A 26626-nucleotide genomic window follows, 5' to 3' on the forward strand; every position below is an offset into this window, starting at 1 on the left:
AGATAAGAACAATAAGGGAATTCATTGCATTTTTGAACTTCCTAGTTCAGCAATCTCTGTGGAGCTATCTAAGCAAGGTGCATGCTGAGCACGTAGAGTGAAGCGGGGCCGTGAACATGGCGGTGTCAGGTGCCAGCCTTCAAGGACACATATGAGATGTTTTGCACTTGGGCTTCTCTGATTTCATATCCTGGGGGTGGTCTTCAGTCAGAGAGTTTAATCAAAGCTCTTTGATAAAGCTTTTTTCAACTTTACTTGTGTTTAGCTTTCTGGAAGCTAAGAGCTTCCTAGAAACACTCTGATTTGGGCTGAAATATCCAAAGGTTAAAAACTTTGTTCTTGAAATTCAAGATTCCAGCTTCTCATTATTTAAGTGGTAATAATTTGCACTGCAGTCATGTTTATTTGTGCTAGAAAGTGTGTTTAAACTCAGTGAAGTATATTCCCTAACCATACGAAGTTTACAATCTAAATAATGAGGACAGGCATAATCTTTTTATCTCACCAAACTTACCCAACCGGTGCTTTGTTATCAGTTCTCTCTGGCATCTTTGCACCACGAATATTTTTCAAAGGAATTGCAGTGCAGGTGGGTTTTCTATAAACGTCACTGGATGCCTAAATGCATGTAAGGATCCGTGTCAGAGGAGCAAAGAGCCAATGTTTTGCAGGATTCATAAAACTCCAGGTTATTTTTTTTCTCAGACAGTGTGGTTGCAGCTGTGTCTGTAACTACAGGGTAGATAAGAGCAGGAGGGAACATTAAAAACAGTGAAAACTGCACTTCATTTGTATCCTTGTTGTGGAGTACAGCTGCAAAGGTTTTGACTTATTTCCCTCAGTCTGGTTTATGAAATGTGTGAGATCCAACCTTAGCCTGCTACTACCAAGAGGGCTTCACAGGACATTCGGAGGAACTGACGTGACGTCTAATGGAGCTTACACATGTCTGAGCCAAATGACCCTACCATGTGCTGCAGAAAGGAAGTCTAGAGCTGTTCGTGGCCTCCCAGGCGAATGATTGCAGTTCCTCTGTACCCAGCAGCACAGAGAGCACAGGATGAGAGCAGGTTGGAGCTGACTCTGTGTCCAAAACCAGGACAGTGGCACAGCTCTTTGTGCTGGGGAGCTGGGCTGAACATACACTTAGAAGGAAGATCTAAGGCTTGTGTAGGTGAGACTGATATGAGTCTGTCTCGCTCCAGGTTATAGGAGGGAGAGGAGGTTTTTTAGTATATTTATACCTGATGGTGAGATTAAAACACAACAGGTAAAATGTTAGCCCAACCAGTTTATTATCCCCAGTTGCTTAGGGAAATGGGGAAGGAAAGAGGGGCAATAGAAAAGAGATGGGAAATAAAAGCAAAGGGTCTTTGTAGAAAGAGGAAGGAAACAACTATGCTATATACTTCACTCATAAGAGAGAAGCAGGGTGGGAGTTGTGCAGGTGTCCTTGCCATTATTTTGTGTCTTGCAGTTAACACTGTTTAACACGTCTGAAACATTCAAACCTGATGATTGTCTTCACTTTGTGTTCCTGGTGAGGGCCAAGAAAGCAGAGCTGGGACATCAGAGACACAAAACTTGTGAACACAGAAATTCCTCAGAGGGTGGGTGGGGGAAGAGCAGAGAGTCTTCTGTTTTGAAAACTTCTCAGCAGAATCTTGGAAGGAGATCATACATACCATTTTTGTCTTCCTCTCCAAAAAGGAAGACTTTAATCCATATAAATTGAAACATAAATTGGATAAATAGGCTCCTCCTTTTTATTACTCCCTTTCCTGAATGTTTCTTACTTGTGGTGGATATTCTTGTCTCAAGGCTTTGCTGGATGTCAGCTCGATGTCATGGAATCAGACCTCCTCATTACTCAGCCAGCCTGCATTTCACTAGCCATTTTGGCCAGGTTCTGTGATGTCTGCAGGTTAGTGAAGTGTGCTGTTGGAGTGCAGGTGCAGTTCAGGTGAAGGTCGAACTGTTGCACTTCACAACCAAGAAGGTTGGTTGCGTCAGGCATGGAAGCAGAAACTGGACGTGTGGCAGGAAATAAACTTGAAAAATGAAATCCCTTATCCTTTCTGTGCCTTGTCTTTCTCATATATACAGTGTGAGTACACAACTTTGAAGGTAGCACCAAATCAGCTGTAGTGTGATTATGCTGTGGAGCTCTCATTTTCGTTATGAGGATGCAGCTTTTTCTGCTGTAGTGTCAGGTATAACTGAATTCTCAGGGCATTATCAGCATAAAGAGAATTGCCTTTGCAGGGTGCTAAAGTGGAAGTTTATGTTGTCCAAGGGTTACTGTGCTGAACTAAGAGTCTCAGCTTCGGAACTTGATTTCCTGTTTTGAAACCTCCTTTGGCATGTCTCAGCTGGGACCTGTTATTCTGCAGGCTGCCAAACACCAGTGGTTCCTGCTGAAGCCCAAGTGCTGCAGGTTCTGGGCATTTCTGGGACCACAAACTCGGTTGTGTGAAGGTAGATTTTCCAGAATGGCTGCTTTAAGTGAATGGTCCTTAAAAATTCGAGGCTTATTATGTTTCATTCTCTTCAGCATTTTCAGCATCTTCAGTAATATCTTCTCCACACAAATAATCTGAGGCTAATTACTATCAAACTTACAGATTCTAGGGTGAAAGGAGATGTCAATGAGGAGAGTATGCTATTGCTGGGATCCTTTTAGCAAAATAAAGTAACGCCGTGTCTCGTTCATAACAAATATCAAAACAATAGCCATTTGGATATTCAGATAAAGAACTTTAAAAACAATTATAGTACTAAGAAGAGCAGTGGAGAGAGTGAAATCGAGGTAAATATTAATCAAATGCCTGCTAATAGTAAGGTACAGCCAGCGTTTAAAGTTTTAGCCTAGATTTACCTCTCTCCATGTCATTCTTTCATGTGATCTTATGCAAATAATTTGTAATTTGTAACACACCTCACAGGTGTGTTGTGGGTGTAAGTAAAATAAGATTATGAAGTTCCCAGAATACGTGATAAGAATCACCTTGAGTGGACATTGTTATACGTGCGGGTTCGGTAACACAGTCGCCTTCTACCTCCCAAAGTGTTTGCTTTCAGTTGAAACTGCCTTTCATCTATTCTTACAAGAACTCAGACTTTATCAGAGTTGAAATGTATGGAGATCTATGGATTTTGTTTGTTTGTTCGTTTGCTTTATATTGAAGCAGAACTAAAAAAGTGTTTTCCATAATATTACATCTTCTGTACTAATTCTATGCAGTTCTATTAGGGCATTTTATACAGTTCTATTAGGGAATTAAAATTACAAAATGTTTTGTTAAGAGCCGTTTATATTTCTCAGTATTATTTTTAATTTCATTCTGACTTCATACAGTGTTTCATCATTGAACGTCAACTTCTTAAACTAGAGACATGTCAAGTAGCATCTTTAGGAATAGGGCGTTTTGGAGCCCGACTTCATGGCTATGTATTTCCAAGCAACTAGGTTGCTTTTGAAAGATTTTTGAAGATGTTGTCCTTTGTAGCTAGCCTGCTGTTCATCACAGCCCTCAATCCTGCCTCCAGTTCACAAAGTCACAGAAAAAGTAATCCGGAGAGATTGGGAGTGCATGCAGATTGATCTGGTGTCCTCTGCCATTCCTGACATCCATGCTGGTCATTACCTGCTGCTGCATTTGCTGTTGTTAAAGGGAGCTGCTGACTTGTGGTGCTGGCACTGAGAAGGTGACAGAAATAAGAGTCCTTGCTCAGCAGCAACCTCATACCAAGGGTGTGGCTGCCAAATCTGTATGAGGCATGTCACAGAGAATGCTTTGCTGTGACACTTGAGAAGAATAGTTCATAGGATATCAATAAATCAGCAGACGTGGTGAATCAGTTCTCAGCCCTCATTTCTATATAATCTTTCTTTGGACTTTGTCGTGACTATCTGAAATATTTTGCTTACCTGTGCAAAGCATCTCTAGTATATATTAATTTTGTAGTGCTAATTGCACACCAACCATAGTATGTTCATAAACTTCAACTTTAATAGAAAAAAGGTTTTTTTTTCCTTTTTAAGCCAATCAGATTTGCACAGATTTACTGCACCGTAAATTCTGTCAGAGCTGTCAGATGGTTCACAGATTTACAGTATGAGAGCTGAACTTGCTGCTATACTGTACAGATAACAGCACAGAATATGGGAAGCTCCTAGGCATTAGCTGAGCTACTTTGTAAATATCACAGTATAAAATTGTTACTAATAAAAGTCAATCTTTTGTTAGAATGCCAACAAAGAGTGGGGAAGGAGCACAACTACAACAACAAACTCTTACATGGAGCCTTGCAAATTAGTTTGGACTAGCTTTGTAAGTGACGTGCCTTTACTTAAATGCTTTCACCAAGGGAAAGCTTGCAAAAACTCGCTGCTCAATTGCAATTGGATGCCAGTAACAGCTAGAACATGTTGGAGAGTTCTTTCCATACCTAGATGTCTCAAATAAAACGTGGGCTGTCATAGAGGTGTGCCACATCGAGCACTAAGAAACAAAAGCAGCCACTCCTGAGCAGAAAAAAATATATATCCACGTTATTTGTAATGACACACGGGTGTACTCACTGCTCTATTTGTAACGACACACGGGTGTACTCACTGCTCTATTTGTAATGACACACGGGTGTACTCACTGCTCTATTTGTAATGGCACACGGGTGTACTCACTGCTCTATTTGTAATGACACACGGGTGTACTCACTGCTCACCCGAACTGCTCCAGCGTTCAGCATTGCCGTACTCCCCACTGTAAACTAATTGTTACAGTAGTGCCCTCTGCTGTCTGACAATGTTAAATGTACGTCGAAAGAATAATTTTCCTGGTCTCACATATTTAAAACTTAGTTCTCATAAATCATTTACGTTTAAAAAGACAGAGAAAGATACAGTACTATTCTGTTGCTTTGTTAATGTACAAGTCTTTAAAAAAGCAAACAGAATATCCCTCTGCAATGGTATCAGCATAACTGCCTGTCATTTTTCTACACCAACCTCTGATTTATACAAGAGAAAGAAAATACAGATGATTTTAGGTGTATTCTGAGAACTTCTGAGTACTCCAGCATTCAGTACTTACTGAGATATTTCTGTAGGCCCAAGCACAAGAGCTACTTTGAAGACAGCTCCCTTTTTGGGAGCACCTTGTAGTGCTGCTGTTGATCTGGCCATTTTGCTTTCTAGGTTGGGGTTTGTTCTGTAGATATGATCTAACCATATTTAGAAAAACAGCCACCATCAGTCTCATTGGTTTGTAAATGTAAGCAAGAGACAGTAACCAACTTGATTCTGTTGTCCTCCAGTCAAGATTTAAACTGTACGTTAAGGGATTATTAAACGCATAAAACTGAAGGAGTCTGTATAAAGAGGGATCTTTCATTATTTTACAGAGTAATATTTCTAAGGATAGAATTGCAGGCTATGTGGCTAGGTTAGTGACAGACATAAGGAATCTCCAGCTTAGTGTCAGCATTTTTGTCCATTGCTTGTATACGGTCTGAGTAGGGGCAATTAGAGGGATTAAGATTGGAGATCTCTAAATGCCTGAATCAAATTTTGTTCTTGAAAAAGGTTGCTTTAAGCAGATTGGTTCTGTAGTAGTAAATGTGTTTTCCAATTTTAGCTATCCTAGCAACTGAAGTGCTCTGAGTTGGTAACCCAAATATTTAAAAACACAAGTGGTTAAAGATTAATCCACTGTCATGATGATGATGTGCCAATAGGAGCTGTGTTTGAAGATTCATGTTTTGATTGAAAAACAAGGTGACGGTAACACTCAAGTAGTACGGCCTCTTACAGAACATGAGATGTTCGAAGCAAATGGTTACCGGTTGAATCTAGGATTTTCCACCATGAATGGATACTCAAACTGTTCTGCTAACCATACGGAAATTTGGAGTCGTAATTTAGTACTTGCACTGGGCATCCCTCAGCTGACCATTAACATAGCATCTGTGATCTTCAACTGCACAGCCATCATCACCAGAAAGGCAACAAAGGACCTGCACAAGCCCATCTCTATACTCTTCTGCAATTTGGCTTTTTCTGATCTCTTCACAAGTTTTTCTGGTTTTTGGATTTCAATGCTGTTCATCACCAAACCTGACGACACAATCTTTGGATCCAAGGATATGCTTGCACCTTATGCCTTATATACTACATCTATTTTATCCACCATCTATAATTTGGTAAGCATTGGAATTGAACGCTACCTGGCTGTGGCTGAAAGTATTAGGACAAGGTTCAGGGTTGCTAGAAACCATTCCATAGCTGTAGTTTTAATTAACTGGGTCCTTGCTTTCTTTCTGGGCTGCTTGCCATTGATGGGGTGGAACTGCTTGCACACAGGAAAAAATCTCTCAGTCCTCTACAGTCCGTTTTGTGTTGACTACCTCATCTTCATCACCACTCCCAACGTTGTGGCGGCTTTTATTGTTCCTCTGTTCACCTACCTTAGAATCATTATGATCCTGAGGAAAAGAAAGCTGAGAATGAAAGCGTGTGGGCAAGCTATTGGTACCTACAAATCAGCTGAAATCCAGGTTGCCAGAACTAGTATTTTTATATGGCTCCTGGCATTGGTGTCCTACGCTCCTCTTTTTGCAGGAGTCATCTTTGATGCAGTAAACCACCAGTGCCCCCTCGATCTCTACCCAAGCGTCTACATCTTCCGAAACTGCACAGCTATGCTGATAACCATGAACTGTTTGGGAAATCCTATCATATATACACTGAAAACCAAAACCCTAGGGGCTAAACTCAAGTCTCTGAAATGCCTTTCTGGCAAACGTCTCCAAGCCTGCACCATTGCGAACATCTAACCGCGGCCCCCGTGCGCTCCGGACTCTGTTCTGCTTCCAGGGCAGCGGGAGCGCCCCGAAGCGATGGCCGAACCCTCCGCCGGCTGCGGCGCTTCAGCACCCGCGGCGGGGACAGCTCCGGGCCGGCCGCGGGCGGGGCGCCGCGCGGGGCTCCTCGGGCAGCGCGGGTGCGACTGCGCTGCTGTGCGGATGGGAGATGGGAGCGTTGTGCTTGGGAACGAATCGCACTCCATCAGCTGTGTTTGCTTCGCGTTTGGAAATTGGCTTCTGACGTGTTTCCTTTGCTGCTCAGATTGTGGGTTTTTGTGTTTGGTTTTTTTTTTTGTTTGTTTGTTTGTTTTTGGAAGGTGGATAAGTGGCTGGAAAATGTTCAGTTGTATAGGGGAAAATGTAGCGTTACTTTCTCATTTGCAGCATGTAACATCGTATCTTTTAATATTTGATGAATCAGTTTTCGGGGTATTCAGCGCAGTTTTTCTGGTGTTAGTGTATCTGCAGCGTGTAGCGTTGTGTTTCTGTGAGAGCTCTGTGACCACACGTTTCGTGTCCCTGGCTGAGAACAGCAGCACGCTCATGTGCTGTGGCTGCTGACAATTGATTCGATTTAGGAGAAAACCTCAATGGAGGTTTCATTATCAGAACTGTAGTCATGGCACAAAGCAAAATGAAATAAAAACCTCCAGAGCACGTGTTTCGTGGAAGGAAAAGGTCTCCCCTCTCTCCCTCTCTCCAAAGAGGAAATGGCTGTTGGTTAATTAACTGGTCAGATTCTGGGCTAAATGAATGCTGACACCGAATGACACGGAGATGTTGTCTGGGAGGGTCTCAATGGCACCATTTGTTCTCCCGCCTCGCACACAGTGACAAACCTGGAGGTGGTGACCAATAGACCCAAGTGACACTCGCTCATCGTTTGCTGTTAAATCGTGTTCAGAGGAGCTGCTGTGCAGTGGCTGCGAGGAGTGGGGTTTGTGTGAGAGACGCCCGCCCGCTGCTGTAACAGGGAGGCAGGTGCCGTTACATGAACAACCCACCTACTCAGCATTTTACATCATTGCCATAAAACCTCTTTCCTGTAATTCTTTACACCACAGAGCTCTGGGAGATCGCGGTTAGTTCTACGACCCCATTTAGGGACGTGTTTAGTGATCACGGTGGGGATGGACTCGGTGATCTTAGCGGTCCTTTCCAGCCGGAACGATTCGGTGATTTTTTTTCTCCCGACCGGCACAGGATCGCCCCAAACCGCCTCCCCCTCCCACCGCCGCCGTTCCGCTCCCGGCCGTCCCCGCTCGGCGCTCTGCTGCCAGGCCTGGTTGGGGCGGGGCAGGGCGCTGCGTGCGGCCATGCGGGCGGCTGGGCTCTGCGCGGTGTGCGGGGCGGACGGCGCCGCCAAATACCGCTGTCCGCGCTGCGCTGCCGCATAGTGAGCGCCGGGCGGGAGGGGGGCGGCGGGGCGGGGCGGGGAGCGGGGCGGGGGGCTGAGGGGCCGGGGGTCGCCTCTCTGAGGGACCTGCCGGCCTAATGGCGGCTGTCATCCCGCAGCTGCTCCGTGCCGTGCTGCAAGGCGCACAGAGGTGAGTGAGCGAGCGGTGCGGTGCGGTGCGGTGCGTTGGGCCGGGCGCCGTGACGGGCCTTATCCTTATCGCAGAGCGATGCGCGCCGCAAAGGGAACCGCTGGCGGAGGAACGGGCGGCGCAGCGCGGCTCTCCTGCGGACAGCGCGTGGTCGGTGGCCGACATACTGACGGAGGAAGACGAGCAGGACCGCGTCCCGCTGCAGAAACTCCGGCTGCTGGGTGAGCCGGGGGGCGGCGGGGGCCTCAAACACTGACAGCCACCGCTCGGTGCCTCTTTGGGGGTTGCCGGCAAAGTAGGGATGTTTATAGCGGCGTTTATGACTGCGCGCAGTGAGCAGTGTGGAATCACAGAAGAGCCCCAGCTGGAGCGGACCCACAGGGAGCTTTGAGTCCAAGCCCTGGCTCCACACAGCACTGCCCAAACCCTGTGTCACAGCGTCCTGTGAGCCTCAGCAGCTCAGGGCTGTGCCTGCTGCCCTGGGCAGTCTGTTCCCTGGCTCTGAAGCAGACCCTGTCCTAATACCGACTTGAGATTATGTGCTGGTGGAGGAACTGCATAAAAACAGAAAGCAAGGATTTAGTTTGTGATCAGTGCTTGGTTATCACAAGAGCATGACTTCATAGATTTTGCCCCAAAGTGGGATTTGCTGTGGATTTCATGCAAATGTAGGGATTAATCCTCTGATTTGGTTCTGGCAGAGGAAAGGGCTTCTGCCTTCTCTGGCTTGAGGGCTGAACTGCCTCACTTAACAGAAACCAAATCCTTTACAGTGGGGACTTCAGGTGAAAATGGTTCTCATTATCTTTTGTCCTTGCCTTTAAAGGAGAATCAGAAGAACTGAGAGGCTTGCTGCTGAACCCACACCTCAGGCAGCTGCTGCTGACCATTGACCAAGCAGAAGACAAAAGCTCTCTCATGAAAAAGTACATGCAGGAGCCACTCTTTGTGGAGTTTGCAGACTGCTGCTTGAGGATTGTGGAACCCCCAGAGAAGGAGAACATTCTTCCTGAGTGAGCTTGGAAATATTTTTTGTTCCTTCAGGTTTTCCTCTTACAAAAGCCATTCTGCAGCACCCCATGGTGCACTGTGCCATGTATTCCCTCCAGTTCAGTTGCTCATGAATGTCAGCACTCTAATTTTCATTTTAGAGATGATAAACAATGACATGGTGCTGGACAAATTTCTGGATGCTAGGAATTGAATTTGGTATTATGTGGACTTGCCCTCCGTTGGTACAGAAATCCTGTCACCTGTGGGAAATACCACTTCCCAGTAACAATTATATTAAATATACTGGCATTTGTCTTAACCCACAAAATGCTTTTGTTGACCTTGTCGAGGATAGTCATACGCCTTCACAAGATACTTAAGAGTTTATTTAGATGTGGCATACACAGAAAAGCTGAACATTTTCAAGACCCACATACATAACAGAGGTGGTATATTGTGCCCTGATGAGAACCTTGGTCCTTCTGCAGAGGTAATGCTGTTGGCTAGGTCATGTTAGAAATGCACAGATCACAACATATTTTGGTCCTACAGATAAAAGGCAAGAGTCTGGCCTTGCTTTTCCCTGAGACATCTGCCTTTAGTGTTACAGTTGACTGCTACTTACTTCCTTGGTCACAGGTTACTAAATGTTTGTGGTACCTCCCAAAAAGAATCTGGCACACATCAGAAGTGTTGGCCTTTTTTGCTATCTCATTACCAGCCTCATTTTGACCATGTACAGCTAGAAGTGTTCTGTTCAAGTATATACTCTTTAAAGCACTTGATCTATCTTCTCAGAGTACTGATTATCTCCTCTAGTATGTGCGTGTGTGAGAGGAGGAATGCCTCCCCTGCATTCTAAATTTGAATTATAATATGCATACACCGATTATACATGTGATTATAGGAAATTGAGGTAGCAGCAGATAGGGACGTTGAGTAAGTTGAAAAGCAGCAGCCTGCAGGCAGTCCTTCCCTGAAGGAAAAAGTTCTGTACATGCAGATGGCCAAAAGTTATGTTGGAAGCAGTTCTTTTCTGTCCAATAAAATCTGGTTAAAACCAGTGATAGAAAAGGCAGCTGTGTGGGGACTGACATTTGCGTAATGCAGGGGAGACTTCTTGCAGTGAAACCTGACAGAGCCCTGGAAGAAAAGAAGGTGGAGAGGGCAGTTGATGCTTTGCAGGACTGTGATCTAGTTTTGTTGTTCAGACAAAGCACTGCCTTATTATACAAGCAACTGATAAGTACAACTAGAAGCTTTGATCAGTTTGTTCCTATGACAGATTAGCAAGAACTTGCATGTTATGGTCTCACAGCTGAGCCCCATGTCTAACCTGACCTAAGATCAGAATCATCCTTGCATATCTAAAGCAGTGAAGAAAGAAAGAAAAACTAGATTGATAGCAGACTTCATGCCAGTACTGTTCTATGATCCTGACCTCATGACAGTTTACAGAATCACAGAATGGCCAGGGTTGGAAGGGACCTCAAGGATCAACCCAGTGCCACATGCAGGGCCACCAACCTCCCCACTTAATGCTAGACCAGGCTGCTCAGGGCCCCATCCAGTATGGCCTTGAACACTTCCAGGGATGGGGCATCCACAGCCTCTCTGGGCAGCTGTTCCAGCACCTCACCACTCTCTCTGTAAAGAATTTCCCCCTGACGTCCAACCTAAATCTCCTCTCCCTCAACTTGAAACCATTTCCCCTCCTCCTGCTGTTATCAACCCTTTCAAAGAGTTGATTCCCCTCCCCTCTGTAGGCTCCCTTTAGGTACTGAAATGCTGCAATGATTCACCCCGCAGCCTTCTTTTCTCCAGGCTGAACAAGCCCAGCTCCCTCAGCCTTTCTTCATAGGGGAGGTGCTCCAGTCCCCTGATCATCTTCGTGGCCCTCCTCTGGACCCTCTCCAACAGCTCCCTGTCTTTTTTGTACTGGGGGCTCCACACTTGGACCCAGTATTCCAGATGGGGCCTCACAAGAGCAGAGTAGAGGAGAATAATCACCTCCCTGTCCCTGCTGGCCACCCCTCTTTTGATGGAGCCCAGGATACCATTTGCCTTCCGAGCCACGAGGGCACACTGCTGGCTCAGTTTAGTTGTGCTGTGCAAGGTATCTTACCTGTGGGAGGGCTCTAATAGAAGTGATGCCACAGCCTAAGAAGCTGCTTTCCATCTTGTAGCAGCCAATCCCCTGAAGTACTTTCAAGCATGCCAGCAGAGACAGCTCTCTCCGGAGTCCCACTATGGTAACAGGTGCAGCAGAAAGGACGAGGCCAAGAGGCCAGAACTGAATGATTGCATGTAGAGGCCAAGCTGTTTCCAGACAGCATGGTGATTTGGCTGACATTGCTGAGAAAGGTGCCTTTTCATCACCCTCATCTAATTCTGCTGCTGCTAAAGCAGCCATTTTTGCCTGATAAAGAGATGCAGAAAAAATAGAGCAAAATTTAAAACTGCAAAACAAAGAGCCTAAAACAGAGTGCAACATAAGGGACAGGACAACATTTGGGATGGTTTCCCATTTTATAGATAATTAGGAATAAATTAATTCTGCAGCCCTTAGCTACCTCCCAAGCAGCTGTAGAAGACTGGCATCCATCTTCTGTGCTTCTGTTTGACAAATGTTTTCTGAAGAACTGACAGTGTGGGTTTTGTACAGTTACTTGATAGGGGTGGATTATTTCTCAAACCACTACAAAGCTTCACTCACTCAGCTTTAATCCTTTTCTGTACCAACATACTTACTTTCCATTTCCTCCATCCACGCTTAATGACATCTGCAGCCCTGCGCATCCTTTGGAAGCGGTTCCTGGCTAACCAGGAGCGAATAGCTGGAGATTTAATTAAAAGAAATCTAAGTACAAAGAATCTCAGCAGCTGTTGCAGACAATGTAAGAAAGATGGCACTTAAACCTTCTCCATGTTCAATTAGCATATCCATTCTTTAAATACCCAGTGTAGCTGGAAATGTTACTAGTTACATTATGTCCAGCCACACTCTCATCAAATTACCTGCTTGGATGAGGGTTGCAGACCTTCTCTCCTTTGCAAGTTTCTTCTGTTTAAATCTTCTCCAGCAACACTGAATGCAAAATGCTTTCTTGTTTAACACCTCTGCTCTTCTAGCTTCAAGTTGCTCTAGCTGTGTTGGGGATACGAACCTGGAGTTAATAGTCAGGGACAGAGCTGTGTTCTTAACCCTTCAACAATCATTTGTTGCTTGTCAGGTCCCAAGATTGCTTATATTTTAGCAGTGACGGCATGTCATTAATGCTTATTATACAGTTATATATAATATGTAAGGTTAAAGAAGAAAGCATATATACCTGAGGGGGAAAAAGTGTTGTGGGGGAAAAGACACTCCTTAAGTCACAGTAGCAGCTGGCTTAAAACTAGCTCTACTGAGTGAGAGTTGTTTTTTGTTTTGTTTCGCTTGTCTGTTTTTTGAATAGCTGCACCCTTCAGTGTGCAAGCTTTGTAAAAGTGCAGAAGTGTCTTCTTTGTATTTGTCAAAAAAGGATCTGCTTGGGCCTGTCAGAGTAGCTAAAGCTGCCAGCAGAAGCCAGGGAAAGCTGTAATCCATGCTGAAATGGTGAAATACCAGCAACACAAGGCACAAGTATATTCCAGAACTGTTAGCTGAGGAAATGGCACTCTTACCACAGAATTAGCCATAAATACTTTGGTTTTGCCACAATACACTGAAGTATTCTCTGTTCCCTTCCCTGTGGGCTCAGCAGCACTTTGTCCTGTAACAACATTCTGCAGGATCTCAATGACAACAGAATGTGATGCTTTTTTGTCCTCCACTGCTGCAGTCTCACCTGCAAATGAAGTATTGAAAAGAAGGTATTGCAAGATTTGGAAATCAAGACCAGGTTATTGCCTTTACACTGAGACATCGTAGCCATCTGAAGGTGGTGGCTGAGATATTACTGGTTCTAGCCATTAGGGAAAAATGCAGCTGCATGGATTTTGCCAGGTGCTAACAACTAGAAAGATAGCTCAACGTGTTTAAAGGAGGATGTGGTTTGGATGCTAATGTATTATTGCCTCCATTATGGCATATTCAAGCTGGCATGGGTAACAGATGGCATTTTGGGTGGATCTAGACAAGGAGAGCAGCACAGCCCTAAGAAAACCTAATGAAATAACCAAAGCCCAAAACTATAGAGAACAAAGAGCAAAAAGCAAGGATTTAGTCTCTTAGCTTTAATGTACTGAGAGATGCAGGAATAAAAAACAAATGTTGTGCAATTCCACAGCTCTAACAGGGTATTGGAAGCAGCTAAAGGAATCAGGGACACATGCTAAGGGTATGTTTATTGTGGCAGTAAGAAGTTATTAAAATCACCTCTGGGACATTTTTTTTTTTTTTACATGATAAGACAAACAGGTTATCCAGATTAACCTATTTGGACACAGAGGAAGACTTAATTCAGACCTGTCCTTTAAAGAGAATTATTGCTCAAGGCAATGCTGCATGAGTTTTCTTCATGCCTAATGCCAGAACTTGACAGTCATTGTATCTTTTCATCCTGGATACAGTTTGTTTTTCTGCTATAATTATTTGTGAGGAGATGAGAGCATTTTAAGGCACTGAAAACAAATACAAACAACTCTTGCATACGGAAAGACATCTGGTGACTATCATTATGTTCATGGGACCAAGCTGATAGGAAAAGAAAAGCTTATCCTCATGTTTAGGAAATTGTTTTACTCTGTTTGCAGATTATAACCCACTGAAGATAAAAAGGAGTACTAACCTATCACAGTGAAGCATTCTAACTAATGGGTTTATAATTAAGGGAGAAAGATATGGAGTGTAAGTAATTTTCCAGACTGTACTTCATTGCTTCATTGTATTTCAGCAGGGTGAACAGATTTCCAGCCATTAAACATATCTGAAATAGGCTGGTACTTACTGACCTTATTTCTCACACCTGCTGGTTACTGAAAAGACCCAAGAAGATGGGATTAATCTGGGACAGGGAATGGATTTGCAGTTACTTTCAATACTAAATGTAACTATCTGATGATGAGCTCCTTTATCAGGGGCTCACCAAAGACATTACCTGGTAGACTGGATTATGTATTTAACGTCCATCCTCGCTCTTGTTTAGAAAAAAGAATTGTGTACAAAAGTTTGTAATAGGCAGAAGAAGCAGCAGAATCCAGGTAAGCTAGAATGTCAGTGTGTTTGGCAAGAAAACAAAGTGGGAGGGGGGAAAAAAGGAAGGATAAGGAATATAAGTAAAAAGGTAAGTGGTTTTCAAGTTTACTTAAGAACTATTTCTAAATCAAATTCTATTACATCATAACTAATTGCTTCTACCAAAGAGGAACATGGAAAAGCAGTAGTAAAGATGAAGGATTTGCTCTTTTTAAAAGAGCCCACTATATGTATTAGGCAGATTAGAAACTGAAGTCAGTTTAGAGAGATTAGAAATGTATTTTGAGAATAGTGGGTGTTAATAAGTGCTGAATACAATTATTGCATCTGATCTATGTGATATCAACTTGGTGCAGGGACATTTTATAGCAAAGGGATTATCTAAACAAACATACCTTTTTTCTTGGCAGTGTGGCAGTTGCTTTTATCACATGCACTGTTTTTGCTGGACCTACGTGACTTTCTCAGTATTTCATAGCGATCAGTGAAACTTTGAAAAGAGATCCTGATAGACAGAAGTACAGTTAATACTAGGCTAGTATTATTTATTACTATCTGGTAAATAATCTGTCCTTTGAAGGGAGAAAATTGCAGAATGGCTTAAAAAATCCAACTCATAGACTGCAAAAAGACTGAGGCCTATGTAGTCACCAACATGTAAGAAACTATAAACTTACTGAAGAAATTCAGGAGGCTACCTGTTGCCCAGTAATAGACAAGGATTTTCAGCTGTGACACAGACTAAGCAGGAATTATGCTTTTTAGATGAAAACAGTAAGCTTCACTCCAGTCAATAACATGACTAGCTCAGGCCTTGTTCCCTCCATCCTCTAAAGATAGTAAGAAAAGCCAGCAAGATGACTGGCTATGATAGATACTGTACTGAAGAAGACCACACTTAGATGAATGCAATTTTTTCACGTATTTTTTGATTGCTGCATATGATACTAAGAAGCACATGAAAAATAGAAAGTTTTAGTACATGATAGCCTATGTCAATACATTTCTTCTGCAGCTTCTCAGACTGCAAAGGTACAGTGAGGTTCTCAGGTCAGGGGTTGTTACATACACGCAAGTGAATTTGTTAGGTATTTGCTAGATTTTTAAGAATCACATTATCTTGAATGAAAGCTGCTCTCAAGCTGCTTACTGTACAGTTACTGCACTTCTGTGCTTCCTGAACTAGCACTTTCATTAGCCAAAACACAGAACAACAGTCCAGATTTCTGTCAATAATTGCTGTCTCCAAACTATGAAAGGTGCTCGAATAAGCTTACAAACAAGCACAGAGCAGAACCCCTCAGATAGCTTTAAAAGAATCCCTAGGGCTTTGTGGTATAAAACAGACTACTAAATACTTGGATTTCCCACTTAGAAGCTCTTCTGAATAACTATTACACCATGAATTGCTGTAGAAATGTATTATGCAAGACAATGCTCAAGAAGTTTGGCCTTACCTGATAGGGAATCCTGCTGCGCTGATGGTGATGGCTTCAACTATTCCACAGGCCTGAAGCTGGCTAAGAACCTGAGGCACAAATTGAGTTGTTTTAAGAAAACACTTGTTCTTTGTGGAAGCTGCAGTGAAGGTGTGCATGGGTTGCACTCAACCCAAGCCATGTTCAGCTCTGCTCAGCAGCCACACTGGTGGTTAGGGAACGAATGGAGAGCGTGGAGAAGGGGATTACACAGCTAATGAGTGTTTTCTAACACCCAAGCAGACTTTTGTTGTGGGTTTGCACTGTGAAGATAACTGTGTGAGCAGGGTAGCCATAGCCAGATGAACTTTATCTACTTTGTGAGCTGAGAAGCTGTCATCCCAAATAACCCATGAGCACTGTGGTAAGAGAATTTCCCATACAGCAACAATTAAGTTGCACCTGAACAAGCTGCTGAGCCTACTAGTGCCATTTTAGACATGCTTCATCACTGATTCTGAAAGGACATTTATTGGAAATTTATCATTTGTTGGAAATTTCAAAGAAAAAAACATTCTTTCGAAATACACTGTGAAAAGAGATTTACAGGTGAATCACTGCCATCTGAGACTCAATGCAAAGCCCTGCATGTTATTTCTGAGAAGTTTCTGACTTAGTAAAGAAAGGTTTTGGAGAAATTACCTCTTCTTTTCTAAAAGTCATTGCCTTGCAGTCAGCATTAGGCTTGATGCATCGGATGTAATGTGGTTTGGTGCTGTTCAAGATCTGCATGAGATTTTCAAGTGAACTCTGCAAAGAAATTCAGGAGAAATACAGATGCAATAAGAGCTTCCTCCTCCACAGGTAGTTTAGTGAATTGGTGCTATTCCATAACAGCAATTAAGCTCCTTTTTTTTTTCTTTTCTTTTTTTTCCCCCAAAGAATGACTTTATACTCTCAGCATTAGCATGGCTAATACTGATATGGATTCTTTTTAAAAAGACCAATGGTAAATTCAGAAAGTTTCCAAAACTGTATCAGGGCCATTAGTTCGTTGGTTGAAGCTAACCTATCAATGAGAACACATACAAAAAAGCCTGAAAAGGCAGATGCCAGCTGCTAAAGGTAAAACTTGAGTGAGTTAAAACTCCAAACCTAGAGATTATCAAAGCCTGATGCTATTTCAGGTTTACAGCTATCTCATTTAATAACAGCTACTGATCTTGGTCCAACTATAATGTTTTCTCATCTAGTTATGAAGACAGCATTAGAAAGCAGAATCTTGAGTAGCATATGTACCTTGAACTTTGACACCACTGTAACAACAGCTGCTCTATTCTGCGTTTTGGTGTTATTTTGGTGGTTTCCTGCAATAGGAAATAATTTCTGAAGCAAATCATCCTTAGAATTTTGCAGAACGTGGACAAGTTCTGGTGGAATGGGGTCCTGCAAACACAAATGTGAGTCATTAGCATTTGGACTTATGCAGAAACCTGTCACCTTTTAATCAGATTACTAAAAGTTCTCCATATGTAGATGGAATAGTACTTGTAATGCTGTGACTTAGCCACAGCTGTAGTTTCAAATCTGAGATGATTTATTTGGAGTAAGATGTGCAGAATCAGTAAACATTGCTGCATATACATCCTAGTGATGCTTTAATCTAAATCTGCTTTTGGTCTGGTTTTTAAATAGCTGTTTCAGAAAACACCTACCTTATTTTTCTCCACCATTGCTGCCAGCTGATAGCAGACTTTGCCAGCATAATGTGAAATAATGAAGTTAGGCTTCTTACTAAACTTGTCTCGACTTAAACATTGATTATCAGACAAAGCTTTTTCAATCCGAGTTTGAAACAGGTCAGGGTTAGAGGATCTATTCAAACGGCATTCCTGCATAACAAACAAAACAAAATTGCAGTATCTTGTATTTGTCCTAAACAGATGTCTTTTCATAATTAAAGGCAATATCTGGCAAGTTTCATTCTGATTTAGCATTTGTGTTTTCTTTGCTGGTTTGGAATGGAAGGTGTGCATCTAGGCTGGAAGGACTAGCAGGTCACTTACCTCATTCAGCAGAGAAAAAATGCTGAGAGGATTGCCCTCTATCAGGTCAAGGCAGCTCTGGTTGTCCTGGTAGTTTATGAAAGACCACTGCAGACCTTCAGATGCATATTCTTCCTAAAGTAAGAGAGAAACTGAATGTTCTGCAGCAGAGGGCACTAGAGCTCAAATAACTGCCTGTTTTTTCTTACCATATGATGCAGTTACTGTTTAAGCAAACAAGTTAATCACAGACTCAGCCTACTCATCCAAAGCTCAGTTCAGTGGGAATCTTAAGAAAGAAAAAAAAAAGAAACCTGAGAGTATTTTACCCCAAGTAGCTTCTGAGTATAGCAGCAGATCCCACTTGAACAATTAGTTTAATTATTTGAGAACTTTACAAATTTATCAGTGAGAGTTGCAAAGCTGCTGTACAAAGTAAACAAAGTCACATTAAGCTCTGCTGGGTTTTCCCTTGAAGGGCAGGGAACTGCTTAGATTGGGACACAGCCCTGAACCTATTGCTGTGCCAAACTTTACCAACCGGGCTTACTAAACCAGTCTGATCCAAAAGGAAATGGACAAAGGTATCAGATGAAACCATTTGTACAGTATTTATGCCGAATTATGGAATAAACTATAAGGAGTGCTTAATAAGCAGAAGCCTTGGCTGGTTATTTTACAAGTCTCCTGCCAAAAGCTTGCTCAGCACTGCCACTAATGGCATTCAAGTGGTCTGGGACACAGCCAGATCAAGAGAGCTAAGAGGGTAGGCAGTAACTGGTAGGAATGCAATTAAACAGAGGTTATGAATCAGTGAAAAGTGATTGTGTGCTTGAACTTAGTTTCCATCTTTGCTGACCATTAACCCCTGGCATACTGACAAAGGCAGGTGGAAAAAAAAACTGGTTAGTATATGAAAGCACAAATTAAGGGCAAAGAGGTACTTACCTCTTGAATAAATGGATACAACTATGCTCTGAGGCAGAAAGTGCCATCATGTTGGTACCATTAAGAAAACAATTTTCCAGATTCCAGTTAATGACAAAGATCACTGTGGTAGTGCATTGTAATATGGAAAAATTCAACCAGGACTGAATGCAGTCTACTAGAGTAGCAGTCCAGGCCTGGCAGGAACTCTGTAACTCTCAAAGATATTAGGTGAGACCTCGAATTAGCAGTGTGCATGGCCAGTCAGGTTAGTGACAGCAATGTATTTAGCACATCCCACTGTTTTCTGTGGCACTGTTTGCTTGACTGAAGGTTGCAGTCTGACCAGAAGCACAGAAATACAATCAGAGAGACAAAAGATGCCGTTTTAAATTAGATATTTGACATCAGATCTTAGTGGATTAGGGTATTACCTGTTGTGCCTTCAGATAGTGTGCTACAAAGTGCTGCTGCAGTTTCTCATTGGCATAATTAATACAAAGCTGTTCCAAGTTGTTTTCGGGGAAGGCTTCAAAACCATAAACATCCAACAAACCTAGGAGTATCATAAGATAGTGCATTTTAATCCAGGGGTAGGCTGAAGGGCTTAAGGTTGCTCAATTAAACCAGGGATGAAAAACTATACCTATGAAGCTGGTCCACAATGATGCATCTGTGTAAATGCTTTCGTTTATGACCAAAACAAGCCATTCAAACAATCTGTGGACAATAACAACTGAATTAGTTGGAAAAGTGCTTGCTTTTCTTACTGTCCAAACAAAATTCATGCAATAAAACAGCACTTCTCTGTAGATCTAATAGATACTGCAGCTACGTCAGTATCTGTGACTGAATCAAAGGTGTGTCATAAGGGAAAGGCAGGGCTATACGATTCTTTTGTCCAAGCAGAAAGCGAGGGAAAGGATGACTCCCCGGCTGCTCTATTCCCTCACAAAAACTGCATGGATTAGCACAGCAGCCTGGCCTGCATGTCCTTACTTAGCATAGATCACTTTGGCAAGGCAGTCCCTCCTAGTGTCACATTCAGTTCTAGAGCACGGCTTCTTGAAGACTTGCTGTTGTTTTCCAGCGGTTATTGTTCGAATTCTTAATGATTCCAGTAGCTCCTCCACAGGTATCTTCAGCAAGTCTCCTGCAGTCTTCACAAAGTCTTACTCAAGGAAAGAAAAGTTTCAAGATTACCTATCTGGAATGTCAAATGAATGCAGGTCCTTTTAGGTTATGGAAGGCCTAGGGATGATACTAAAAAACCCGACTCTTCTATGAACACCCCAACTCAAATGTGGGATTTTGCATCATTTTACCCAAACTCAGAAGAAAGTTTTGTACAATCAGCCTCTTAATTTGCATGTACAGTATCCCTAGAATTGCAAGTACTCTATTTAAGATGAAACAACAGTATCAAAAAAGTCTGAAGTTTGCTACACTGAAGCAAGCACTAAGAGATTACTCTCTAGGTTGTGTCCTTGTTACTTGTTCACCTTTTTTGAGCAGAAACTTCTCTTCATTAGAGAAATGAGTATTTGCAAACAAAGGATTTAAGATGTTGCTAACCTGAGCTATATTCAATACTATTTGAATATTCAGCAGTGTGAATTCAGAGCATGTGAAATAATGGTATGAAATTTCATTGTTCAGGACAGTTTTAGTTCTGAAGGAAAACTAGAGCTTTGTATCTCCTAAAGATACGCAGAACAACCAATGTGCTGTGCAGCAGCCTAGCAGATTTGCTCTGATTGTGTGGAATGTTAGTCCTTATCAGGAAAACTTCAAAGCCCTGCTTTGAAAATTTAAAAGCCCTGCTTTCCACTCTAGATCAGATTTATGGAAGTCTTGTGATGTCAGTGAAAGATTACAATCAGTTGTAACAGCCCTGCCAATAATCCTTCTGAAATGATGTTCTAGTGCTACAGTTGTGTCACCTGTAACATGAGGGTATTATCTCTCAGATTTTGTGCGGTAGTTTGAAACCATGAAGCTTGGAGCACAAGCACACTTAAACTTTGGTCTGCCTATGACCCTGATGGTCTCTTATCAAGCAGAAGAACAGATTAATCCTTTCTACGAGACATCTGCTCGAAGATCACAAAAGTCTTTAAAGTACAGCATGCTTGGTGCCTCACCTTTGGCTTTATCTTCTAGTTCACAAGGCAGAGATTCATCCCCTGGATTAGAGAATTGAATGTTCCCAAGATGGAGAAGGCCTGACAATACCTGCAAGATAATCAAGCACTGAGTTTTCTAAAACAGAGCTCTCCTCCAAGGCATTGTCCTCTTGGTCTTGCCACATGAACATGGCAAATCAAAACATTTCTGTACAAAACAAACAAACAAAAAAACAACAGAAAGGAAGAGGATTCCAAGTTTCTACAGTAATTCCTCACATAGCATTACTGAAAGAAATCTACAGTTCACAGGTGTGGGCTTTTGGTTAAAAACCAATATTTGGTTATGCAACCTAATGTGTAGCTGCAGCCATTTCAGGCAGCATTGCTGCAATGAATACCAAACAACCCATGGACATCTGGACATCTCTGCAGAAGCAGATCTATATCAATCCCAATGCTAAAAAGACATTATAAACATTTTCATGAGCTTTGTGGTGACCATGCATTATACCTGACCTTGAAAATATTGTTCTGAGTGGAGTGGTCAATGCCCAAGTGAAACATTGCATCTCTGGTCACCTCGAAGCAGTCCTCTGAAAAGCCAAACAGGTGTTACTTAGTAAGAAAGCCGTGCACACAGATGGAGGCATGTGGAACAATCTCCTTCATGTCCAGTTCAGCTGGAATTGTCAGAGGAGATTGAGGAAACCAGCTGTTATTTTGGTAAATCCCAAACCAGAAGTTGGAGAATCCAATCACAGATTTACTGCTGACTCTGGCGCTGTGAAGCTGGGCAGCAGGTTGCTGAAGCACATCCAAAGACAAGGTGGTTTTAAACGTGACCACAGAGCAATGCAAATTTGCTAGGCCAGAAACTGCAGTTTCAAGTCAGGTGAAAACTATTAGCAGTGCAAACTGAAACTTAAAACTGAATCACATTAATGCAGATGGCTTTGCAAAATCTGCTGTGGCCAGGAGTGTGCTGGCTGACTAACCTGGGTCACAGGATTTAATGAGATAGTTGCATTTTTACCTACCTTCCCTCAAAGTTACAGCTGTTATTGATGGACAGTTTATGAAATTAATCTTTACCCTCTAAGTTTCTTTCAGAATTTGGCAGCCAGCGGTAGTCAGCCCCTTCTGGAAGGTTCCATGCCAGTCTCTCCTCTGCAGTGGCACCTTTTGTGATCTGGAGACAGAAAATAAAGTAATGTCCAGATTCTGCATTGGGTATTTACATAGGGAATAATAATTGACTGGGAGTACAGATTAATTTGGAAGCATGGCAGACAGATGAACTGTTAAATATTGGAAGTTACAACTGTGCTAAATCTGGTGATTTCATACCCAGTTCTTCTCAGAAACATTTAGCAAAACTAACTGAACACAAACCTGATAAAATATATGAAAGTTTCTTTCATTGGGAGCCTGATAGGCAACTCTTGTCTTCTCCAAAAGGAAAGTCTGAATGGAAGCACTACTCAGATGGTGGAACCTAGAGGGGAAAAAAAAAAAAAGGCAAAAGAGCAGATTTTAGCAAAATTCCCCTCATCAAATTTAGAGGGAGAAGACAACAGATAAGCTATCTAACAGTAATTATTACCTGTCCAGGTGAAGCTGAATATATTTCCCAAAACGGCTACTGTTGTTGTTCCTCAGAGTACATGCATTTCCTGGAAAATATCAGAGACACATACATCATCATCAGTGATTTTACTCTTCCATGTAGGACATACAGCCATTAAAGTTGATTTGTGTACAGTTTCAGTATTTGAAGATTTTGTCTTTTAAGGAGAGGAGCAAGAGGTAACTTAGATTTGTACATTAAAAAAGAAAATTCCCACCGTGGCCACTACTTGTCCATGCTGTTAAAAAAAGCTACTTTTACCAAATGCTTCCATGATAGGGTTGGAATCCAACACTCTCTTCTCTATCCGTTCCACAGCTTCATTGCCTTTTGGGGACGTAACAGAAGCAGCAACAGAAGCATAAAATTTCATAAGGCAGCGAGATGTCCAGGTCTGCAAGACAACAGGCCTTTGTTCTTACCATGTTATGTCAGTGAGACAGTGCTAGCTTCTGAGAACACAGTATGCATCTGGTGACGATGCTAGAGAGTGACGATGTCAGGTTTGTAGCTCCAGCTCAGCCAAAACTTTTTGTGCATCAGCTTATGCACAACAAATACGCATGTAAATCCTGCTGAATCAAAGTGCTTTGCTGAACGGCAGCTTTACCAAGATGTAACCGTCTGGAAGCTTAGCTAGAATTAATAGCTAGTATTTTAAGATGAATTGAATATAAATAGACTTTGAGTCACTAACACTCAGCAAACCATGTTCTTGGGCTTAAAAATATTCTCAAGTATTTTGCTGAATAGGAATGGATGTTACAGAAGGGGCTAGGACAGGGTCTGGACTCTCCTGCCTCTTAAGGGTTTGCTGAGAAACGACCTCCCTAACTGACTAAGATGAGACTTCAACTCGGGTGCAACTCCTATTGAAGGATTCAAGTCTAGCCCTTCCACAGGTGGCAGATGTCACCTATAGAGCAGTTACTTTGAGTCTATTTGACTGCAGCAATCATTTAATGCTTCATGCATCTGTCAAGAGAGTCTTGCTAGAGCAGGCTGGCTACATGCTCTGTCTTCTTTGCTCACTGAAATATTCTGCACTACAAATCACTACCAAATCTCAAACAATAAAAGCAAAGTCAGGACAACAGAAAACAATCTCCTTACCTTCCCAGCACCACTTTCTCCACTAACAATGATAGACTGGTTTATGGGGTCTATCTGGCTTTGAACATTTCTGTAGGTTTCTTCAGCCACTGCAAAGATGTGAGGTTTTAAATCCTGGCAGCAAAACAGAATATTTATGTTTAAGAGAACAGTAATTACACAGTTCTACAGCAATGGACAGCAAGGGTCTTCTTGCATTTGTCTGAAAGTAGTACTGCTCTTTAGGTAGAACTCATATTTTAGTAGAAATGGGTTTCATCCTTCAGAATTATTTTGCTCACACAGAGATTTTGAAGAACCTCTGGGTTCTGCAGGAGGACAGGGATTTCAAATACAAGGATTACCTGGGGGCGAACAGCAACATGGTACTCTCTCATAAGCTCAGGTGAATAGAGGCAGGAGATGGGCTGAAATGGATTTAAAGCCACCAGGCTGCAGCCAGCATTTGTATAAAACAAATTTACTGTGTATCTTGCTTGAAGACATTTCAGAACTGAAAGATACACCTTCTATTAGCATATTTTGAAAAGTGTATTTGATTCTTCCTGTTTGTAAAAAATCTTCAGATATGTTATCTGTTATGTTTAACAGAAAATGAGAAGGTGACCAGGAGAAACCTATAGATCTAATATACATAATTACACCTTTAAAAGTTGCCCTTGTTCTTAAGAAGCTTAAGTACTTTAACTCTACAATTCATTAATTGCATGCTTTTATGAGCTTGTACACAGCACGTTCTGGAAAGCAAAGCTGTACATTTGCAGAGCAGACAGAGCCAGTCATTCCCCATCTGCACGAGGAAGATGCCTTAGCTTGTCTCAGCAGGGCCACCTTTAAAAGCCAAGTGAGGAATTCACTTTTCCAAACCAATTTTATGGACATATGTTGAATCTACATTGGAACCTCATTTCCTGATATGTTCATATAAAACTGAACTGCAATCACAAGGTCATGCAGGAGCAATCCAGTGCCATAAACTCTCAACCAACCACTGGCTACCTGAACCAACAATACAAATACGAGTTTGGCATGCAAAGCTTGCTGAGAGATCAGTATGGCTAAATATACGATAAAAGCATTGACAAATTTTTCAACAAAACATGACTTTCTAAGCTGATTTGAGTAGGCTTTGGTGGGAACAGTAATGACCACGTATCAGTAGCCAGCAGGGAAAGGGACTCCTCAGGAGGTGCAGCTCCTGGCTGACTGCTCACCTGTCGTTGTCGTCACTGGATTAACTTTTGTGAGATCATCAATAAGATGCAGCTTTTCTTCATCACTGAGAAAAGCTCTGACTTCTTCTTCAAATGATTCATTCATGTCGTTCTGGGTGACGGAATCTTCTTTTTGGCAGTTTACCTAGGGAGGATGTCAGATCAGCACCAGTCCATGGCTGAGTATAGCAGGACTGTCACTTCACTCCCTACAAGCTATAGCCTCTTCTACCACATCCATGTAACACAAGTACAGGTTCAGCAGGAATAATAATTTAGTGTTGGAGCTGCTGTTCCTCCCAGTTTGAAAGCAGTGCCCTCCCTCTGCATCACTGCTTCCCATGGCATGCTCTGTTTTTAGAAAGTGTTATGTGCCATATGAGAGATGGCAGGCTGACAGTACTTAAGTTGAATTCATTGCTGGCAGTACAGGCTATAAGCAAAGGTGCCCAAAAAGAATGTGTCCTAAAACTCACAGGATCCATCGCTTGCAATTGTGCAGGTCATTCAGCACAGACATGCTTGTAGAGTGATCTTAAACTGAATACTTTTAGCCTATGGACATCACCCACTCAATGCACACAGTGCTTTGGGCAGAGGAAAGCAGGCAGGACTGGCTGCAGAGTGAAAGCAGTGAGGTCCAACACAACAGTTTTCCTAGGAGAGGCTTCCATTTTCAGAGCAGAGAGAGGGGGCCCTGAGACTGAAGTTGAAGACCATGCATTGCAGCCAGGGGAAGTGAAGATTATATTAGCTGAAGATTTGTCTCCTTTGAATCATTGGAAGTATTTAAATCTCAGCCTCCAGGCTCCCATGCCCTTGACAACAGTAGCTGGAAGGGCACATTTGTTACACAAGTGTAATGGAAAACTTAGCCAGGAGATTTCAGGTCCTGCTTGTTATGCTGGGGCTGGAAGGGAAGAGGTGCCAGTCCTGATTTTTGCATTCTGGATATTCTTTTTCTGCTCCCCATCTCCTGGTCAGGAACTCCTCCAGAGTAACCCTGCTCATTTGTATTCAGTAGCATAAATCTGCAATTCTTTACAAGTTAACCAAGTTAATGAATAGCATCACATTGTTTCTACACAATGAATGACCTGTGACAGCTGTGCTGCAGAGCTGTCAGTCCTGCTGCAAAGCGACCCTTAAGGATGTGCTTGCTCCCTGCATTAACATCACCTTGCTCATGCCAACGGCGTGACAAAAATCACCACTTACTGTAAGGGCAACACAGCACAAAAGTGCGTTAGTAATGCAGTTCAAAACCGCACAGTTAATGGGTGCAGTCGAGCTCCTGAAGCCGGGGTGAATATCCGTTAGCAGTTACCTAACCCTGGCTGCAGGGAAACAACCGAGAATCGTTTCCCGGCGGTACAAACGCGATCAGCTCACACAATTCCCGGTTTTCTTTTACCTGCTTTGGCATTTTGGCACTTCTTCAGCGCTGCGCTGCGGGCGACTCCGGCCGTGTGACAGGGGCTGAGCTCGGGGTCCTTCATGCAGCCCAGCCCGAACAGCCCTTCAACACAACGAGGAGCGCTGAGGACCAGGAGAGCCGTGCCGCTCC

At 42.7% G+C, this 26626-nt stretch overlaps 4 protein-coding genes across 7 annotated transcripts in view; 3 read left to right on the top strand and 1 right to left on the bottom strand.

Moving 5' to 3' along the window:
• The window catches only part of PIGW (phosphatidylinositol glycan anchor biosynthesis class W), a 63316-nt gene that overhangs the window by 33406 nt on the left and 3284 nt on the right, over positions 1-26626 (top strand). The window lies entirely within an intron of this gene.
• LOC116227856 (lysophosphatidic acid receptor 1-B-like) lies at positions 3485-6911 on the top strand. The gene has a single exon (XM_090122560.1). The coding sequence runs from the start codon at positions 5824-5826 to the stop codon at positions 6835-6837; it is 1014 nt and encodes a 337-aa protein (XP_089978686.1). The 5' UTR covers positions 3485-5823; the 3' UTR covers positions 6838-6911.
• ZNHIT3 (zinc finger HIT-type containing 3) lies at positions 8124-9726 on the top strand. The gene is made up of 4 exons (XM_031591506.2): positions 8124-8263; positions 8383-8414; positions 8489-8635; positions 9241-9726. Exons 1-4 carry the CDS (start codon positions 8184-8186, stop codon positions 9429-9431), a joined length of 450 nt encoding a protein of 149 aa, XP_031447366.2. The 5' UTR covers positions 8124-8183; the 3' UTR covers positions 9432-9726.
• MYO19 (myosin XIX) lies at positions 9798-26607 on the bottom strand. Its single transcript, XM_031591499.2, has 24 exons — positions 26474-26607; positions 25060-25204; positions 24190-24338; positions 23846-23959; positions 22994-23126; positions 22709-22778; positions 22498-22600; positions 22198-22294; positions 21622-21698; positions 21121-21211; positions 19976-20147; positions 19623-19696; positions 19411-19532; positions 18071-18184; positions 17720-17896; positions 17304-17450; positions 16707-16814; positions 16044-16114; positions 14982-15091; positions 13074-13237; positions 12426-12555; positions 12159-12244; positions 11533-11826; positions 9798-10550 (listed from the first exon to the last, which is right to left on the bottom strand). The coding sequence occupies exons 1-24, from the start codon at positions 26483-26485 to the stop codon at positions 10422-10424; spliced, it is 2889 nt and encodes a 962-aa protein (XP_031447359.2). The 5' UTR covers positions 26486-26607; the 3' UTR covers positions 9798-10421.

Source organism: Phasianus colchicus, chromosome 21, assembly GCF_987193195.1.
Source record: "Phasianus colchicus chromosome 21, bPhaCol1.hap1.1, whole genome shotgun sequence".
Taxonomy (NCBI): Eukaryota; Metazoa; Chordata; class Aves; order Galliformes; family Phasianidae; genus Phasianus; species Phasianus colchicus.

Bases quoted from the DNA above. Each gene is read 5' to 3' on its own strand.
- LOC116227856 (XM_090122560.1), top strand. From the start codon at position 5,824: ATGTTCGAAGCAAATGGTTACCGGTTGAATCTAGGATTTTCCACCATG.
- MYO19 (XM_031591499.2), bottom strand. The intron at 22,295-22,497 runs GTTTGTGTTCAG...TTCTGTCTCCAG, and splicing joins ACTTTCATATATTTTATCAG to ATCACAAAAGGTGCCACTGC. The intron at 19,697-19,975 runs GTAAGGACATGC...TATTGTCCACAG, and splicing joins GCCAAAGTGATCTATGCTAA to ATTGTTTGAATGGCTTGTTT.
- ZNHIT3 (XM_031591506.2), top strand. From the start codon at position 8,184: ATGCGGGCGGCTGGGCTCTGCGCGGTGTGCGGGGCGGACGGCGCCGCC. The intron at 8,264-8,382 runs GTGAGCGCCGGG...GTCATCCCGCAG, and splicing joins CCGCGCTGCGCTGCCGCATA to CTGCTCCGTGCCGTGCTGCA. The intron at 8,415-8,488 runs GTGAGTGAGCGA...TCCTTATCGCAG, and splicing joins GTGCTGCAAGGCGCACAGAG to AGCGATGCGCGCCGCAAAGG.